This window comes from Vipera ursinii (assembly GCF_947247035.1).
Source record: "Vipera ursinii genome assembly, chromosome: 7".
In the NCBI taxonomy this organism is placed as follows: Eukaryota; Metazoa; Chordata; class Lepidosauria; order Squamata; family Viperidae; genus Vipera; species Vipera ursinii.
The window spans coordinates 56,505,013-56,525,222 of NC_139521.1; the positions used below are offsets into that span (position 1 = coordinate 56,505,013).

The following is a 20,210-nucleotide window of genomic DNA, read 5'->3' on the forward strand; positions in this document are numbered from 1 at the left end:
CTACCAACTGCTACCAATCTAGCAGTTCAAAAGCTTGACAATGGAAGTAGATAAATAGGTATCCCTTTGGTGGGAAGGTAAGAATGTTACATGCGCCTTCGGTGCATAAACATGCTGGCCACATGAATACAGTAGCATCTTCAGATAACATTGGCTTTCAGCTATGAATTGGAGACGAGCACTGCTGCTTAGATGTGACTAGTAGGAGAAACCTGTGCCTTTTTTGCCTTTATTTCTTTGTTAAGACATTGAACTGCCTGATAAATAGGTAGAGTAAGGGGCATGGGAGAAAACTACAGAATCTTCCCCATTACTATGGATAAACTTTCTATAGGTCCTTACGGTTTATCAACACTGCTTTATGTTTTATATGGAAACTCACCTCTCCTGGTCCCCGAGATGAGGACAGGCTTATATTTATTCACAAGATACTACCACTATTCATTTACTCTAATATAAACCTTATGTCATAGAAATGTCACTAGTTTTCAATAATCTCCTAGGAAATGGATCCTTGGATAAGTATCAGTACAATAGAAATTTTACTGCTTAGGAAATAGTATACTGTATATACAGTAGCAATATTCTAATAAGCATGTAAATGCTATTGTTCACTTGATTAATTGGTTAGTACGCCAGTTATTTCCATTTCATTATGTGTTTAATTCCTTTCTATGATGTGCACTTCTTAGGGTTAAATTTAGTTGGATTAAATTTGGCAAAAATAGTGAGTTTGCAGTAATGGTTAATTTGTTGTTGTTGTTAGCTGCGAAGTCGTGTCCGACCCATCGCAACCCTATGGACAATGTTCCTCCAGGTCTTCCTGTCCTCTACCATCTTCTGGAGTCCATTTAAGCTCAGGCCTACTGCTTCAGTTACTCCATCCATCCACCTCATTCTCTGTCATCCCCTTCTTCTATTGCCCTCAATCTTTCCCAACATTAGGCTCTTCTCTAGTGAGTCCTTCCTTCTCATTAGGTGGCCAAAGTATTTGAGTTTTAGCTTCAGGATCTGGCCTTCTAAAGAGCAGTCAGGGTTGATCTTCTCTAGGACTGACTGGTTTGATCGCCTTGCAGTCCAAGGGACTCGCAGGAGTCTTCTCCAGCACCATAGTTCAAAGGCCTCAATTCTTTGACGCTCAGCCTTTTTTATGGTCCAACTTTCACAGCCATACATTGCAACTGGGAAGACCATAGCCTTGACTATACGCACTTTTGTTGACAGGGTGATGTCTCTGCTTTTTAGTGTGCTGTCTAGATTTGCCATGGCTTTCCTCCCGAGGAGCAAGCATCTTTTAATTTCTTGGCTACAGTCCCCATCTGCAGTGATCTTGGAGCCCAGGAAAATAAAATCTGTCACTACCTCCATTTCTTCCCCATCTATTTGCCAGGAATTGAGAGGGCCGGATGCCATGATCTTGGTTTTCTTAATGTTAAGTTTCAACCCAAGTTTTGCACTCTCCTTCACCCGCAACACAAGGCTCTTTAGTTCTTCTCCACTTTCTGCCATTAGAGTGGTATCATCTGCATATCTTAGGTTGTTGATATTTCTTCCAGCAATTAATGCACCAGGCTAAAAATGGGAAAACTATGAGTTCTAATCCTGCCTTTCACAAAGCCAGCTGTGTGACCTTGTGCCAATCAATCCCAGGAAGAAAGAAAAGGCAAACCAGGGCTGACTTGAAGACACCCACAAAAATATACTATTAATACCTTTATGATTAATATCTCATAGTGTGAAGGATGACAGCACAAAATTTTATCTATGAAAAAATAAGGCTTTTTGTAGAATATTCTTGTAATCATCTTAAAAGCAGGAAAGCACTTAGTTTTCAAAATGACATAGAGATAAGCCAACTCTTCAGGCCAAATGAAAGGTTCCCTAAATGCAGTAGGGTTGTTTTGAAGTAGAGAAATTTGTATTGCTTAATTGGGATTAAAAAAAATAATGCCAATTGAAAGGATTAGTCCAAGGTTTAAAGCTACCTAACTGAATCACTTCTTTGAATGTTTAGTTTCTTTGCCAAACCACAATTCCCCACTCCCTCTCTTCCCCTCTCATTATGTTTCACACTGACCTACACATCATTCGTGACCTCATTTTACAAAAAAACCCTCCACATACATTATTACTAGTTTTATTATTGTGGCTTTATTATTATTATTATTGGGCAATCCTCCTCTTCCTCCTTTCTGACCTTCTTTATGACACACCTTTAATAAAAAATACAAACACTTAAAGCATCAGAATATCAACGACAACTACAATTTATAATTTAAACAAGAAAATTATAAAAACCTAATAACCTAATAAGAACACCACACCATTAACAGCAAAATTATTTAAACATGCAATCCTTTATACTGTTATTTATCAGATTTTAAAACTATCTCCCTCAATAAAATTACCAATAAGAGATTTGAAATAAATAAAGAATCCATAAAGAACACAATGTGATTTCTGTCAAATTACCTAGAAACGAGAATCTGCAGGATTGACCAGATCATAGTCAATTTTTGGATTATACTGAATGATTATGAGCCATCAAGTCATTGTCAACTCTTACTGATCCCACAGATTTTCTCCATGATGACCTGTCTGTAGCCTGGTCATTCAGGTCCTCTAACATTCATCATAATAGTAATAGAATCTATTTACCCTGTTGCAGGTCTTCTTCTTTTTCCTTCCACATTTCCCTATATTACAGCCTTCTCTAGAGAGATAGGTCTTTGCATAACGTGTTCAAAGCAGGATAATTTAACTCAGATCATCTGTGCCCCTATTGAGAATTCTGGACTGATTTCTTCACTGATCCGATTGTCTGTTTTCTTGGCTGCCCATAGTATTTGCAGGACTTTCTTCCAAGACTAAAGTGTTAATACTCTTTTTGTCCCCTATCCTGCTTCTTGCTTCTCCAACAGCCTCTGACTGAATTAAATCCTTTTTAAATAAGTTTAAAGAGAGAGGTTCACCCATACCTCAAGGATCATATACTAAAAAACCTTTAAATTCAAAGACACAGAGACATTGAGAGAGAAGGTGCTACTAGACATGAACTTAAGGTTGCATGATTCACTTGATGGAGTATGTCAAAAAATAAAAGAAAAAAAGATAGCGTAGAGATTGGACTCCAGGGTCCTACAGATTAAAACTAAACATTTCTGTTAAAGTATAGCCAGATGAAGAAACTCTCCAAGATGGTGAACGAAAGGGAAGAAATGCTGCTTTTTATTTTATCACTTTATTGTTCCATTTATTCTTAATAAACTATTCATACTGTTTATTATAAACATATAAACATTATTGTTAATATTTTGTTTATTATTCTTAGAATAATAATTCTAATTCTTGGAATAAAAATTGTGCTTATTGATTGAAATGCAAGCACATGTAAACATTTATTAGTTTATTACATTTATGTCCTACTCTGTTTCCAAGAGCTGAAAGCACTTTATACAGAGACCTCCCTTTTTATCCCCCCAAAAAGACCCTGTGAGATAAGGGGAGCTGAAAGGGAGCAATCGAACCAAAGGGAATTTCCATGGCTGAGTCTGACCATTAGTCTGGGCCCCTACAGTCTTAATTCCTTACCACTTCATCACACTGACTTAGAAAATATTTGTTAACTTTTTTTCCACAATGTTTTTTTGTTTATTTGTTTGTTTGTTTCTATAGGTAAAGGTAAAGGTTCCCCCGTACATGCGTGCTAGTCGTTTCCAACTCTAGGGGGCGGTGCTCATCTCCGTTTCAAATCCGAAGAGCCAGCGCTTGTCCAAGGACGTCTCCGCAGTCATGTGGCCAGCATGACTAGACGCCAAAGGCGCACGGAGCGCTGTTACCTTCCCAGCGGAGTGGTCCCTATTTTTCTAATTGCATTTTTACGTGCTTTCGAACTGCTAGGTTGGCAGAAGCTGGGACGAGTAACAGGCGCTCAGTCTGCTATGCAGCACTCGGGATTCGACTCGCCAAACTGCTGACCTTCTGATCAACAAGCTCAGCGTCCTAACCCACTGAGCCACCGCATCCCTTTTTGTTTCTATAGTTGTATTCTATTACAGAAATAGAATGAGCAAATCATAATATTAGAAAGTGATAAATCCTTCTATCCCTATGAGCAGCTGAACTAGTGTTACAGGTTTATTGCAGAATGTAAAGAGGCTGGATAATTTTCAGTTACAGGATTTCAGGTACTTTTCATTGTTTATTAATGAAAGATTCTAATACTTTCTGTCTGACACGCTCTTTTTGCCGGTAAATGACTTCAAACTTTTAAAACTTAACTTCAATCTACCAGTATAAATGAATACATTTGACAAATATATTCTCCAACCCAAATCAAGTATGGCCATCTAGTGGTCAATGGATCATATATGTCTCCTTAAAATGATTTTTATATGGACCATGAAGAGGCTGGGGTGTTCCTTTGAGCACAGCTATAATCTTATGACATAAAAATCATTTCTACTTTCTATTCTATAAAAGCCTTCTATAATCTGGGTAACCTTCAAGGTTATGATTTCAATTTCTATAATTCACATCCAATATAGCTAAGTGCTTTGGGAAACTATTTCCTAATTGGATTATCAACATTAAAAATGAACTATCTATACTGTAGCTGTCAATTATTTCAGCTTTAACTCTGAAGGCACTTGAAATAGAGCATTAGGGAGCAGGCAGTCATCACTGCAAAGAGTTTCTCACTCCCAATCATAAACAGCATATTACATTATCATATTATCACCAAGAGAAAAAGGAAGCAATAAAGATTCTTCAATATTGAGAAGTGATTGAGCACCAGCTCAATCAAGGATACTTCCAGACTATCACTGCTCCTAATTGTCTTCATGAAATGATAAAAAGAAATTGTGAGGAAGCTCCAGCTGTCTGTGGCATTGTTGGAACAAAAATCTCTTAAATCCTACTCAACATAAAAGAAAAGGAAAGAAAGGTTGGGATGGAATGGGAGGAACCAAGCATCTGTTCTCAGATTTAAGAGAAGCAGGACGCTTATTAAACTCTGAGAATGGAAATAACCAGCTTTGACAGCTTTGCAGACCCATTGAGAAATCCAGGTAGGAGAAGCAATGCTGAAATTGACAACAACATTGCTGGTCCTACTGGGACTTCTCATTACTGGTCTTGAAGCTCAAAGCCTGAAGGAGTGAGATTCACTACAATATTGTCAATGCTGTCAGAACACAGAGGTCTAGAACAGCTTTTAGACTACTGCAGTCATGTTGTGGAGTGCCAGGAACTGATATGGATATTCCATGTGGTGAAATATTGAACTGGAGGCTGCAGTGTTGTATGAAGAACCCTGAAGACTTGCCTAGAGATTATCCAGGCCAGTTCAAGGACATGAAGTATAAAATGTTCCCACTGTAGTATTTATTTATTTTTTGGTCTTGTCCTGTAATCCAGTTATACCTTTTAGTTTGTCTTCCAGTCCTAATTGCTTTTCAGGCCTACCTTTATGATTTCATGTTGGCTGGAACTGTGGCTTAATACACCTGGAGAATATAGATTGAGGGAGGTGGTTTCTTCACACAGCCTTGTTGCATCCCAATTCTGGTCTATATAATGGTATATGAGAAAAACCTTGGGGGACTGGATGAAGAGATGCTCCCTTGAGAATGGTCAAAAAAGAGATGGCACAGCCCACAGCTGGATAATGAGCGTTACAAGAGAAGGGACTCTCCCTAGTTTATTGGGCTGTAAAGGAGATGATGGGAAAATTGTACTTTCAGATTTGAAAGATCTGTTAGTGTGATTTTACAATGAAGTAGGATCAGATTATTTGGTCATATTCCCTACCTAGGCTGCCTAGTAAGGCTGACATCTAGGATTTGAACATGATGGACTTAGACTGAAAAAGAAGAGAAGCAAAAGTATTTCAAGGGAAGTCAAAAGGAATTCTGAGATAAAGGGGAATAGTAAAATGAGACTTGCCGCTAAGTTTTTTATCTTCACCGTCTCTTTCCCAATAAATCCAGCTATAAATTATTCTTGTACAATTGTATGTTTTAAATGATTCCTCTGGGAGTGTTTTCCTTTAAGAGAGTATGTTTTAAAACAACACCAGAAAGCCTCTGCTTCATCTGGTTTTAGGGCCTAATGAATGTTAAGATCCCTCCTCCCCCACACATGAATTGGTGCCATCGTAAAAAAGAGAAATATGTGGGGTGAGGATAGGGGAGGGTGATGGAGATTGATCCATTAATACAAAACAGTTTGACTTACTAGATTACTGAAGCATGGCTAATCTTCAAGCCCAAACCCACACATCATTTTTATTTCCCAGCCTTCTGAAATTTTACTACATTCAAACAAAAGAGAAGTTAATTAAAGGTTGGAAAGTACATTTAATGTTGAGAAAATCTGAAGTAGGATTAAAACATTGAATTCACAGGAGAAGACAGGGCAAAATATGCCTTTCTCACGAGAGTAGATGTTTATAATTGACTGAGAAAGATATTCCCAATAGGCATACAGTACACAATATTTAACTCCTTGATGTTTGTTCTGTAATGTACTTTTTCTGCAAATCACTTGACACCCATAGATTAAAGGGAATATTACTAATACAATTCATCTGAGTATGAACAATGCATTTTTGGTGAGTTGCTACCAACAAACTTTCCCTGTAGCTGAGAATCCTTCTTTCTTATGGCTAATCATAAAGCTGGTTTGTTGTTGTTTGTTTGTTGTTGTTGTTATTGGGGGGGATTGGTTTGGGGCATTTCCCACTTTACCTAGCACACTCCAGAGGATCCCTACATCCAGGTGAGAGCCAGCACACATGCCACTTATTTATTAAGCATCAGCAAAATTTTAAAATACAAATTGGCAAAAAAAGGCAAACAAAAGCAGGGAGAAAGAATGAAACAAACAATAGATGAGGATATCTACATTTCTTTCTATGAAAATGACCAAATTTTCCAGAACTACTGGAAACAGTGCTAAAGGTAATTAGCACCGACAATCCCAAAAGAAGCGACTTCAGATTATTCTAACTTTAACTATTTTATCTGCATTATCATAGCAGAACAGAGAGGAAAGGAGGGCATCAAGTGATACTTCTGTTCTGCAAAGAAACAATTTGTGTATCCAACAATTGATCCATGAGCGGCACCCATTGTGATTTTTATGAGACAAAAGAAGAACAACTGTATATCATACAGCTAATGTTAATTAAAGGTGAATATAATTGGTCTTGGCTTTACCAATTTTTTGATGTATGGGTTCCAGATGATTGCTCAGGCTGGTCTGAAAACAAGTGTGCCTCATTGGCTAGGGTGAATGCCTTGGAGGCACCCTTACTTTTCCTGGCATTTCAGAAGAAAATTAGTGTCAAGCCCCTGACCTTTGTCACCTGATATCAACATTTTCAAGAGAAGATAAGTGTAAATTATCTGCATGGTAATTTTTTTAATGAAAAATCTTTTGTAAAGCTAGAGTTTTTACATTCAAATCACCACAATGTTGGATGAGATCAAATAGTTGATATTCCTCTACCACACAGCACTTTGGTATGTATCTTTTGATGTGTCAGCATCAGTTCAGACCTCTGCTGTACTTTGGATAAAAAACTTAATATATCTTTTTATAGGCTTTAAAAATATTCAGTGGATTTGACTGTGGCCCAGTAATAAATAAGATCTTGGTTTCTCCCACTTAAATATTCTTTGATCAGTTGTTTCATCAACAGAAATCCCTTTTTTTTAAAAAAAAATGAAACAAATACCCAAATAATGCATTTGATGGATGTACATTTTGAATATATTTTTTTAAATTCCATTTATATCCCGCCCTTCTCCGAAGACTCAGGGTGGCTTACAAGCTTAGCAGTAGCCTTCATTCTATGTATATGCCTGCTTATTAGGGCTTTCGGGGGGGGGGCCAAGCGGCATTATTACAAAGTCAGCTTAATTGCCCCCAACAATCTGGGTCCTCATTTTACCTACCTCGGAAGGATGGAAGGCTGAGTCAACCTTGAGCCTGGTGGGATGCGAACCTGCACTAATTGCAGGCAGCTGGTGTTACTTAAGGAGGCATTAGCCCACTGCTCCACCAAGGCTCTTATATATCTGACAAAGATGAAAAAGTATACTTACAGTTTTCCTCTTTTCTGTATCCACTCCTCAACAGATTATCTTACTAAATGGCTTTGCTTAAAGGCTGAAAAATCATGAAATTTGTTTAGAAAATTTCCAGAAGCATATCTATGTTAGTTTGCAGTAGCAAAAACAACCATCTCCTTTGGCTCTTTAAAAACTATTCAATTCATTGAGACATATGATTTTGTGGACTAAAACTCTGCTGGTCAGATGCTATAGAATTCTTGGTTTAAAACATTTGATGGTAATTATTAAACTGTTATGTTTATGGTATATCTAACTTAAAGTTAGAAATAAATGCTTTTAAAAAATCTTGATGACAGCATTTTGAAAAACACATTTCTGCTCTTTCAAGGAAATTGTTAACTTCTTTTCAGATTTTCTGAAATATTTATCTAAGAAGCTATTATATCAACACAAACACACAGTGAGGATGATATATATTTAGAGATAAAAGCTGTCCTGTTTAACTTTATTATAGATTTCTTTTTTTTCCTTATTCAACTTGCCATGGTTCTTGTTTCATTCAGTTTTCCTTATTTGACTTCCAGCTTTTGGGGGAAAATGCTATAAAACTAGTGACATTTCAATTTGCTTCTAAACTGTAGACTGATGTAAATTGGTTTCTCTCTCTCTCCTTCTATGGATGATTTCTCCAATTAGGCAGTTGAGCCATTCCCTGATATTCCATTCATTTTATACTTTGAGAAGACTATGAAGATTAGAAAGAAAGAAAACATGATGAAGAAGATGTATAACAAAACCCCCAGATGAATGAAGAAAAGGCAAGTCAGGTTTTAATGGAAAAGCAAGTAAGATATTACAATAATACTGACCTTCTTAATTCCAAATTATTTCTAGTTTGCATTCTTTATTTTACTGATGGAATGTTGTTAGAACATTGACATGTTGGTTTTACATATAGTGGGTGCTGAAGGACGTCATGGGTTCATATTTCATCTACCATCCACACTTAACCTGAAATATGAATTTGTTCCTCTGTGCATAAATTCTCCATAATTATAACTTAATAAAACTCATATATCTTGAATGTTTTTCTCAAACATCTTCTTCTGAAAAAGAGGCTTCTGTTCTAATTTTATTTCTCTCCTACTTTTATTGGTGGTGTATAGTAAATGTCAGGTGTGCATCTTTCCATCCCTTCAGCTGCCCTCTCTTCCTTTTCAAAATGATGCCATCCATTGGGATTTAATGGAAGTGTGGAAATCCAGGGAGGCTGCAGAAACTGGAGAAAAGTTTATGCAGTGAAACCTGGAATTCTTTGGCTATCTGTCAGATGCTAAGCAAAAGTCAGTCTGTTGAATCAGGACCTGTTGGTTGTATTGAAACAAGAGAATAAAGAATAATATGTCAGTACATTCGACAGGATTTAAAACCTAGAATTTATTCTATACTGGAAGATAATCAAAATAGATGAATGTCAACCAGGATATACGAATCACTTGAATGAGACTAGCATATTAGTCTTGGACGAGTCTCAAATACTTCAACATTAAGATTTGGAGCTTAGATATAATCATAATTAGCCGGCTTGTCAATGAAATTATACACATCTTGAATTGTTTAATAATTGCATTGTACTGAGTGGTGATGCATTAGTCAGCAGATTACTCCTTTCACCAGAACAACAACTTGAAATCTGCTTTTAAATCTTTGAATTGAGGAGCTGCTATATTATCTTCAGTATATTTGATGCATGGAATTCCTTCTTTCAGTTGTATTCCTTTGCACATGAGCCAGAAATTCTTGGATTCTGTGCATGGATGCCTTATTTTTATATGTCTGTCATTCTGTCACTATCTGCAAAAGTTTGCGTAGAATTAGGAACATATTTCATTTTAAGTACAGATAAGATTAAAGAGGGAGAATGTAGAACGTTGACTTTTCCTAGCTTTTGAATGATAAATGATTGGCTTAAAAGCTTTTGAGATAGAGAGGATAAGACAACTAAAATGCAACTAATTGACACATGTGGAACAGTAGAATTGGAGAGTGTGCATTTGTGTATTCTACAGTAGATGACATAGGAAATAGGCCATGTTTAGTGTTTCTCATGGAAAATGGGAAAATAGGTCCTTGAAAGCAGAATCTAGCATATCAAAGTGAACAGCTCTATGCATAAATACGATTTGCACTTTATGGCTGATGATCAGCTGTACCTTCTTTGCATAGAATTGAGAAAAATAATAAATATTATTGCGTAATTAGAGGCCACAGTTGTTTTGCCACAGTAGGCTAGAAATGGAAGAAAATAAACAACTACAAAAGCCAATCTAGTAGGATGTGTAAAAAAAAAGCCATGTATTTAGAGTTTCCTCTTTTCATAGTGTATATAGTATGTACTGGCATGTTTTATGTGTTTTAATTGTAAGATTTGATGAAAAAAATTGCTTCTTCATATCTGTTCCTTTGTGTGAATTCTACTGCCATCTTCATCTTCACCTTCTAGTTTCAAAATCATTGGTTAATTGTCTTGAAATACAAGCAACCTTAAAGACCTTTCAGGAGTTAAACATGATAAAACAATTCAATTTGTATCAGATTTCAAAAACTTTATCCAGATCATAACTGTGGATTATTCTTAAAACTGTCACTCATATTTTGTATGACCTAAGCTTCACAGCTATCTAAAATCATTGAATTTGTTTATTTATTACAAATTCTTTTTCATGTTTTCACTTTTGATTCTGAGGCTTTTGAATTGATTTGTCAATCTCTGAACAAAACAATTACAAAACATACTTTTAAATCACTCTGGTCAGTTTTAAGATGGTTGTCTAATAGAAACAACAGCAAAAGAGAAGTCAATGAATACCATATGTGAAATATTATTTTGGATAAGAGAAATATATTTTGTTCTTTCTGACTTCTCTTATCCTGTTTCTCAACCATCTACTATTTATCTTTGAAGGTACATTTCCTCAATTTAAAGAAAAGGAAGATTTTATTGGGTGACTTGTCAACATCCCAGATCTGCATGATAATTATTTTATAGCACAGGAGCCATCCATGTAAGGTGAACAAGAAACATGACTCATGATTCATTTAACTTCTGAACTTCAACCATATTTTAAATATATTAAACATTTTACATCTGTGTTGGCTAATACTTCTATTACTTCAATTCCAGTTCACCAAAGAGTCTGCTTTTTACCCTACATCAGAGAAGATGGTAAATAACTAAAAGGGAAGAAAAGGAAAAAAAAGATATAAATAACTAAAAGGGAAGAAAAGGAAAAATGCTTACATGATTTTCAAGTTATATAATCTTCAATGGGATAATTGGTAGACATGCAAATTTGATTTTCTTCTATAAAACAAACAGTAGATTCTAGAGAGTCCTGAGCTTGAAAAAAACATTAGATGATATTTTTGTTAAAAATACAATAAGAACCAAATTGAAGTGTGATCAATATTTTTACGCAATGAGATGCAATGAAAGATCAGTTCTTCACATCAATTGGTAGGGTTGCAAATCTTCTGCCAGAAGCCCTGAAATGATGCTAAATCTAATATTCACAATGAGGAAAGGAAAGAGCCAGTGTTTTATCTTGATTTAAAGTTATGTTCCCAATGAATTACTGTACCTAGCTTTGAAGTTAAGACATCATATTGCTAGATTCCTACAGCAGAATCCAACTCATCTGAATCCTACTCATCTGAGTGGGGGAGTCCAAACTGAAGGATGAAGTATGAGGAATGTATGAGGAACTAGGCAGGTGTAGCCTAATGAAGAAAAAGATTAGGGGTAATATGATAGCTGGCTTTGAGGGTAGTCATAAGCAGGAGGAAGTTCATTTATTCTCCAAAGCACCAGAGGGCAGAACAAGAAGCAATGGGTGGAGCTCACTAAAGACAGATCCAATCAGGAACTAAGGAGAACAGTAAGAACAATTAATCAATGGAATAGCTTACCTCCCTGAGTTGCTGTATCAATGGACATCTTCAACAAAAGATTGCACTATTTATCTGAGGTGCAATAAGGGTTGGACTTGAAGACCTCTAAGATCCAGTCCAACCCTATGATTCTATGAAGCATCTCAAGCATAAAAATATTTGATGCATACAAAGTACAAGTGCACATGCATGGATAAATGTTCTAGCCTCCTAAATGAAATCTATGCCTTAAAAGCTTGTAGCAGGTTTGGCTACCATGACTTTGCTAGATAAAGATGCTAAGAGTTATGGACCTTTATATCCAAGTGCGAATGAAATAGGTTCTAAAGAAAGAACATCTGTCCAAAGGCACCAGTACATGTGTTCATTTTGATCAGCCCAGGATAGGATGACAAGAATATGTATTTACTAATTATTTACTTAACCTAGGGAGGGGTTGCTATACCACATACAGTATATCATCTATAATGCTTTCATCCACTTTCTCTTCAATTCCATAAATATAAAATTATTGTAAAGACATGACCTACACTATGTCAAAGTTTTAGTTATAACTAAATCACTAAATGTGTAATAACAAAGTGTCAAATATAAGATTCAGGTTTTTTGCTGAAAAGAACAAACCTGGCTCTTTTTTGTTTTAAAAAAACTTCAAAATACAGGAAAAAGAAAAATTGGCAAACACAGTGAAGGACAAATATTTAATAACAGCTTTTCATTTTTTGTTTGATGGACCTAATTTAGTATGTACCCTGGTTTATGTAATCCAAAGTAAAGGAACATCTTTAAGTACATAAATATCAGAAGGAACATGTGAAGGGCACCAAGGAGGGCAGATTCTTCTAAGTGAATTTGAAAAGAAGTTGTACAAAAGCACAATTAAGCCCCTGCTTCTTCTTCAAAACTAATAAAAAATGTTTAAAGGAGAATTGTGATCTTCTGTTATGTGACTTTAAAGGAAAGCATGGCCTCTGTTCAAGTATTTGCAGTTACATTTAACAGAATCCTTGGAATGGACAGATTTTAGGTATACAAAATTTCTTACTTCATTTTCCGTTATTCATTTCCTAAATATTCAGGTTCCATACACCAAAACCTAAGGCAAACCAAATCAAACATCACTACAAATTAAAAGTGTTAGGAACCCAAAAATCTATTCTGAGCTGCAAACTGAACTCAAGGAAGTCACAATTCTTAAAAGACAACAACCCTGCACTCAAAGATTCTTGCTGCTTGCTTTATTTCAGCAATTCAATTAGATAGCTCTTTCTTCTCCTCTTATTTCTACTCTTGTTCAGTTTTGAGAATCTGCAGCTTATCTACTGCAAATCACCTTCTAGTCAGCCAAGTTCTTCTTCTGCTCCTCCTGTTTTACAATATATTCCAATGTAGAACAAGAGGTAGGTGGCATCTGAAAAGTTTTCTAGACGATAGTACACTTGGCTAATAGCAAATAGTCTTCTTAATCAAAATGTGTACAGAACTGAATTGCTCTATCTTATATAATTAGTTGTGATGGTAGCCAACATATCCTATGGTCACCACTGGAACAACTGCTGCAAATGTTCTTCCTTTATACTTTTTTAAATATATGTTAAAAAATTTAAAACAATGGTTGGAAACTAATCAAAGTGAGAAGCAACCTGGAAATAAGAAGTTTCCTAACAGTGAGGACAATTAACCAGTGGAACAGCTGGCCTTCAGAAATCGCGGAGGTTTTTAAGAAGAGACTAGACCAGGGGTCCCCGATCCCTGGTCCATGGACTGGCACCAGTCTGCAGCAAGGCAGAAACCAGTCTGCGCAAACAAACAAAACCCCATCAGCGGGATGCAGACAGTACATGAAACCACATCCCCTCTGGTCCACGGAAAAACCTCTCTCCATGGAACTGGTCCCTGGTGCCCAAAAGGTTGGGGACCTCTGGACTAGACAGTCACTTATCTGAAATGGTATAGGTTCTCCTGATTGAGCAGGGGGCTGGACTAGAAGAACTCCAAGGTCCCTTCCCTATTCTATTCTATTCTATTCTATTCTATTCTATTCTATTCTATTCTATTCTATTCTATTCTATTCTATTCTATTCTATTCTATTCTATTCTATTCTATTCTATTCTATTCTATTCTCAGTTCAGGGCCATCTTAGGCATGAAGCTAGCTGGTGACCTTGGGCCAGATACTCTATCCGTCTATCTATCAAACCCTTTTGAAAAACTTTGCCAAGAAAACTTCAGGAATTATTTCAGGCAGTCACCAGGAGCTACACCTAGATCTGGTCAGATTAGCGCCTTTCTGTTTGGTTGCATATAATGGACAAACACTTAGGGATTTATTATTTATTTATTTATGATTGGGACTTATATGCCGCCCTATCTCCCGAAGGACTCAGGGTGGCTAACAATAAAACACAATAATACAAATGTTGAAAAAAGATTAAACTAACAAGCCCCAGTGATAAAATAATAAAAACATTTTCTTTTTTAAAAAAACCCTATCGTCAGTCCAGGTCAGCTTGATGGAAAAGAAATGTTTTGAGGTCATGACGAAAGAACCGGAGATCCGGGGCCATCCGGAGCTCAAGGGGAAGCTGATTCCACAGGGCAGACGCTCCCACAGAGAAGGACCTCCCCCTGGGGGTCGCCAGCCGGCATTGTCTAGCCCACGGCACCCTGAGGAGGCCCTCCCTGTGTGAGCACACTGGGCGATGGGAAGTCGTTCCTGGCAGCAGACGGTCCTGCAAATATCCCGGGCCTAAGCCATGTAGGGCTTTATAGGTAAGAACCAGCACCTTAAATCTCACCCGGAGGGCAACCGGTAACCAATGCAGCTCACGCAGGAGGGGTGTAATATGGGAGTATTGGGATACTCCCATCACAACCTGCGCGGCCACATTCTGCAACAGCTGGAGCCTCCAGGTGGTCTTCAAGGGCAGCCCCATGTAGAGAGCATTGTGATAATCTATATGGGAGGTAACGAGCAAGCGCATGAGTGACCGTACGTAGAGCATCTCAGTCCAGATAGGGGAGCAACTGTCGCACCAGGCAAACCTGGGCAAAAGCCCCCCTGGCCACAACTCCTATATTATCTTCAAAACTGAGTCGTGCATCCAGGAGGATGCCTAAGTTGCGCGTCCTATCAACGGGAATGGATTCCACCAGTACTTTGACATTTTCCAAAATTAGTTTAAATGGAAACAAACACTTTTTTTTATAAATTTCAAAGGGATTTCATCAGATAGCAAATACTTTCAAGTTCCAGTGGAATCTGAGCAACAAAATTGGCGTTCATATGTGTGAGTAACAAAGGGAGAGAGCTTGCTCTCTCCCCCCCCCCCATTTCTCTTCCTCCTCTTCCTGATCTAAACGTGCAAAACTTTCCACCCTTTTTTGTTGGGCAGAGCCCTGGACCAGGTTGAGACAATTTTCTGGGAAGACCAAGTCTAACCATCCTGAATTAATTAGACAAAGAGTGGGATCCCGAGACTTCGACCCTCTCACTTATTCATCCTCAGTCGTCATCCGTCAGGATTTACCAGAAGACCTTAACTTTCAGGGAAGGCGCTCCGTGCGCAAAGGCGCAAAGCTTCCAAAGAACCTTCAAGAGACCGGGGAGCAAGGAGGAGGAGGGAACGAAGGTGCCGAGCGGGACGGAGGACGGTGAGGAGTGGGCTCGGGAATGAGTCAGCTCCCCTCCCCTGTCACTCCGCGGCTCCGGGGGCGGAGGAAAAGAGAACTCCGCCGGTGAAGCTATAAAAGCGAAGGGGGGCAGAAGGCGAGCAGAGGAGGCGGCTGTTGGGGACGGACGGAGGAAAGGGGGACGGGAGGGCGGACTCGACGCCTAACAAGCTGAGCGCCCGATCTTCCGTCCAAGCCTTTCATCTGCCTGCAGTCGGGATGCCCCGGACCAGCCAACGGAAGGTGGAAGGCTGCCTGGATTCCTAGACAGCGAGCTGTCAGCCGTCGCTCCCCGGGCCAGGCTCCGCTTCGCTCAGAGCAGATCTGGGCTGAGTTGGTCCCACGGCAAAAGGCGGCGTGGACGCGGGAAGCGACCCAGGACTGTTTCCTGCCCTAGACGTCCCGGCGGGTGGGAGGCTCCTTCTCCGGGTTCAGCCACCGCCTCCCGCCCGGGACCAGGTCTCCTTCCGTCTCCTTCCCTTCCTCCGCGACTGGCTCTCCTGCTGAGAAGGAGGAGGAGGAGGAGGAGGAGGAAGGGGGGAGCGCCCACCATGCCGCCCCGGAGACCTTGATTGGGAGCATCTACCCTTTGCTCGCGCTGCTCCGACGGCCGGAGGGCTCGCCTCCCTCGCCGACGCCGGGCTTTTGCAGAAGCTGCGCCGTCCAGCCCAGCCCCCCCCCCCCGCCCCCGGGAAGGAAGACCTTCTAGGAAGAGGGTAGAGCCGACCATGCAGAGCTGGACTAAGTTCTCCTCCCGCCCTCTCCTCTTCCTAGCCGCGCTCTTGGTGGTGGAGGGTTCCCAGCTCGACGGCACCAAGGCGAACGCCATCAAGGCCACCCTCATGGGCGAGACGCCGACCCAGGCGGCCAACAGGTCGGCCGCTTTCCACCAAGGACTCTCTCTGGGGAGCGGCAAGAAAGGCAAACTCTTCGGCCAGGGGGGGAAAGGCCTCAAGCATTATCACCGACAAGGCGAGGTAAGGTGCATCCGCGTCGCCCTTGGCTTCCCTTCCTCTTGCTTCTTTCCAGACGGGTGCCCCGAGGAGCGGATCGCAGGGCGGAGATCCAGGGCTCCACGCTTTGGGGACGGGCAGTAATCGCAGCCTGGATGGTTAATCGCGGAGAGGTGGCAAGCAAGAAGGGAAGGTTAGAGCAAGAAGATAGGGGTACCTCACCCAGGGTCCCCTCAAAGCAATGATGTTCTTCCTTCCTCTTCTTCTTGCAGCTGAACTATCAGTTACCTCGGATATGTATAAATTCCTCAAGAAGGTAATCATAACCTATTTGGTGATTTTAAGATTTTGTACCTCGCTACCATTTGGAGATAAGTTGCTTCGAGGGAGGGTCTAGCTCTGAAATACCTCTTGGACACTAAGAACAAAGGTAGCATGAATGGAGGATTGAAGATTCAATTTTTCAAGTTTCTAGTACTCAGTGAGCACATTGTTTCAGCGGTAATTGACAATGACGATTGTATTACTATTATGACCACCAAAGAGTTGTTTTCAGCGTTTCCCTGTTTGTTTGTACATTAAATGCACCAAGATTTAAAAGAAATCTTGGCAAAAATTGCAATGTTGCAAATGAAACCACAAGGTGGATAGCAGGTTAGCTCTGGGAAGATCACAGCCAGGATTTTTCAATGTAGTCTTTAAACTAGGGGGCGAGGGATGGTGTTAAAATAACCTGAAGCTATTCCCATCATGGATGAGTGTGGAAGCAGTAAATTTCAAATTAAAGACCAGTAAGCCTTGTTCTCCAAGGAGTAGGGCATTCCTCCTTTCCCATGAGGAATTATTAAATGGAGTGAGATGGAACTTTTTCAATCTCTTCCAGTAATACTAGTTCCTAACCAGAATTTTAGCAATAGAACAGATGTAACTCCAGAGACCTGTGGCCAGATCTCCCCACAAAAACTTAGAAGCAGCTGTAAAAATGAGAAAGGAGAGAATAGAGTTTTCTATTGTTTTTCTTCTGTTGCTAGCCTGATTATAGAAATAAAAACATGCAGAATATCATTTTCATAAGGTAGCTATATTCATTTCTTCCAACAAAGAGACTTATGGCGCTTTAAAGGCAAGACCTTTAAAATAGCATAAAATATCCACTGAGATCCACTGACTTTATGGAATAAGGAAGTCATTAATTCTTATGATGTCTCAACAGTTTCTGCTGTTTCTTTAACGCAAAAGATGTCCCGAAGATATGAACTTTTGTGATAATTGTGCTAATAGGTCTTGTAGCCCGAAACATCTGGAGTGCCATAGAAGTGCTTTTCCCTATGGCCCAACACTGTGCTAAGTAGCTTTAATAGATTTCAAGATTTTTTTTTTTAAAAAAAGCAGGTTAAATTACATCTCTTTCAACTTGGTGCAGTCTGAGTTCAACATCCTTAATTCCCCCATATCTACTTTTAAAAATGTTTCTGAGAAGTCTTGCATCATTTTCCATTGCCCCTTTTTTGCAATGTAGTGCCTCTGAGATAAGAAAGCAGAAAATAGTAGCTCGATAACATTAAGTATGGTGGTCAGAAAACTGATAGTAGCAAAAAATGCCTTAAGAATAATTCCATATTTTATACAGGGGCGAGTAACTGTAGAAAGTTGCTTCAAGGTCACAAAATAGGCACATAAGTCACAAATTGTCACAGGGCCTTCTCCTTCTGCTTTTTTTTTCTTTTTCTCCTGGGCTTCTCAAGAGTTGGTTAGAATCATTGCATCTTTAATTATTTTGACCTGAATGATTGCAGGCTACTGAATTCACAGACTATATGCATCTTTTTATTTGTTTTGAAAGGGAATAGAAAGCCTGCATGATTGTCATGTATGCCAATAGTCTTACACTATTGAGTCATAAGTTTTCTGAACAAAACAAACAACAAAACAGTGACAACCAAATAGCCTAAAATCAATCAGTGCTTCAAAGGTATCAATTCTGTTCTTAACAGACATCTTTCAGAAGTTGATATGAGATTTCTGACTGATCATATCCTCATGTTTTTTAAAAAAAATAAAAAGTCTAAATAATAGATTTTATATGTATTTTAAAATCTGTTGTGAAGCAAACATTTCCCAGTGTATTTCTCTAGAAGAGGTATTGCATCCATCAACTGCTTCATTTTTGGACCATTTCCCAGTCAGTTGAACTCAAATCCATTCACTAAATGAAAAGACATTCCTTGACTTCCTGCAAAGATAGAGTAACTGATGTCTGTTGTAATAGGAAGCTATCCAATATATATATACATTTAAAACGCGGTTCCCATTAACAAGGTAAACAGCATAGAGTCCTCAAGCAAGGAAATGCAGAATTCTTCATTTTGAATATTCAGTCTGAATACAAGTAGCATTAACCTGAAGATTCATATTGGTTAACACCAATAAAAGAGTTAGGCTTTTTTTTCTCATTGTGTGACTAAAAGATTGCTAGAAATTAGGGTAGAATAATTTACAATTAAAAAAACAGCAATCAGTGGAAGCTGAGATATGCTGTCATTTATTCGCTCTGTAATCTTTAATTGATCGGCTGCAAAAAAGATAACGGAAAATGCTTTACTGGTTTCCTCTCAACTTGTATTATTATGAAAAACTAGAACCCATTTATATTGTGTAGACATGACTTTTATGGAAACCTAGGTTTCATTTCTCTGCAGTGAAAAAGGAACTTATTTGTTGGCTAGCTAATGATGCTTTTTCGAAAGGACTTTCTTTGTTTTGCTTGAAGATGTTTCGCTTCTCATCCAAGAAGCTTCTTCCGTTAAACAGAAATTGAACTGAGTTGAACTGAAGAAGCTTCTTGGATGACAGGCAAAACATGTTCAAGCAAAACAAAGAAAGTCCAGTTGCCTTTTGAGAAAGCACCTTTGGGGACAACCATGACCGGGATGACTGAGAATCTCCATAGACATGATGCTGGCTTTTTTTTTTCTCCTTTGCCATCACAAATCCATGCCTTATCCCATGCTGCCCTATGTGGTTGGATCAAATGTCACTAGAGTCAGAAAAATAAGTTGCCTTAGTCAGCCCATCCTTAGACCGTGGTCTATCTAGACTAATAATATCTAGTAATATCTAATGCACAGCCATGGTCTAAGTGGAAATTTTATTCATCAGTAAATCTGTCTCTTCTGTTTTGTGTTTTTAAGTGTTGTTTTTATCAAATCTGCCTTAGAAAGTTAACTGGAACCTTGCCTCTCCCTGCAATCTTCTCTAATATTTCAGTATTTGCTTCCTAATAAGCAATGGACTTTTCCTATAAACCTTCTGGGCATGTTGAACATCATCTTTTGTATGTTCTGTGCACAATGTACTCAGTGCTAATTATCTTGTCATGATTAGAAAACTGTCCCCTGCTTCTACTCAGAGACAGTGGATTTTCTCTGTGCACTAAGAAAATGGGAATAAATTGCTCTCTACTTTCTCCTGCCCAGAAAAAGGCCAATGATTATTCCCCTCCCTCTTCTTCCATGAAGCATATTTTCCAATACAGGGGAATGCTTGATCC

General features: G+C 38.8%; 1 protein-coding gene and 1 long non-coding RNA gene across 2 annotated transcripts in view; both read left to right on the forward strand.

Annotated features, from left to right (window-relative positions):
• LOC310643071 overlaps positions 1-20,210 on the forward strand; it is a 937,169-nt gene that overhangs the window by 530,862 nt on the left and 386,097 nt on the right. The gene's annotated exons all lie outside the window — the stretch shown is intronic.
• Positions 16,436-20,210, forward strand: part of DKK2 (dickkopf WNT signaling pathway inhibitor 2) — a gene marked incomplete at its 5' end in the record, with an annotated part of 50,836 nt that continues 47,061 nt past the window's right edge. Inside the window, one exon of the mRNA XM_083368076.1 lies at positions 16,436-16,684. Within this exon, the coding sequence (XP_083224202.1) occupies positions 16,436-16,684 (249 nt within the window). The remainder of the gene's footprint in view (positions 16,685-20,210) is intronic.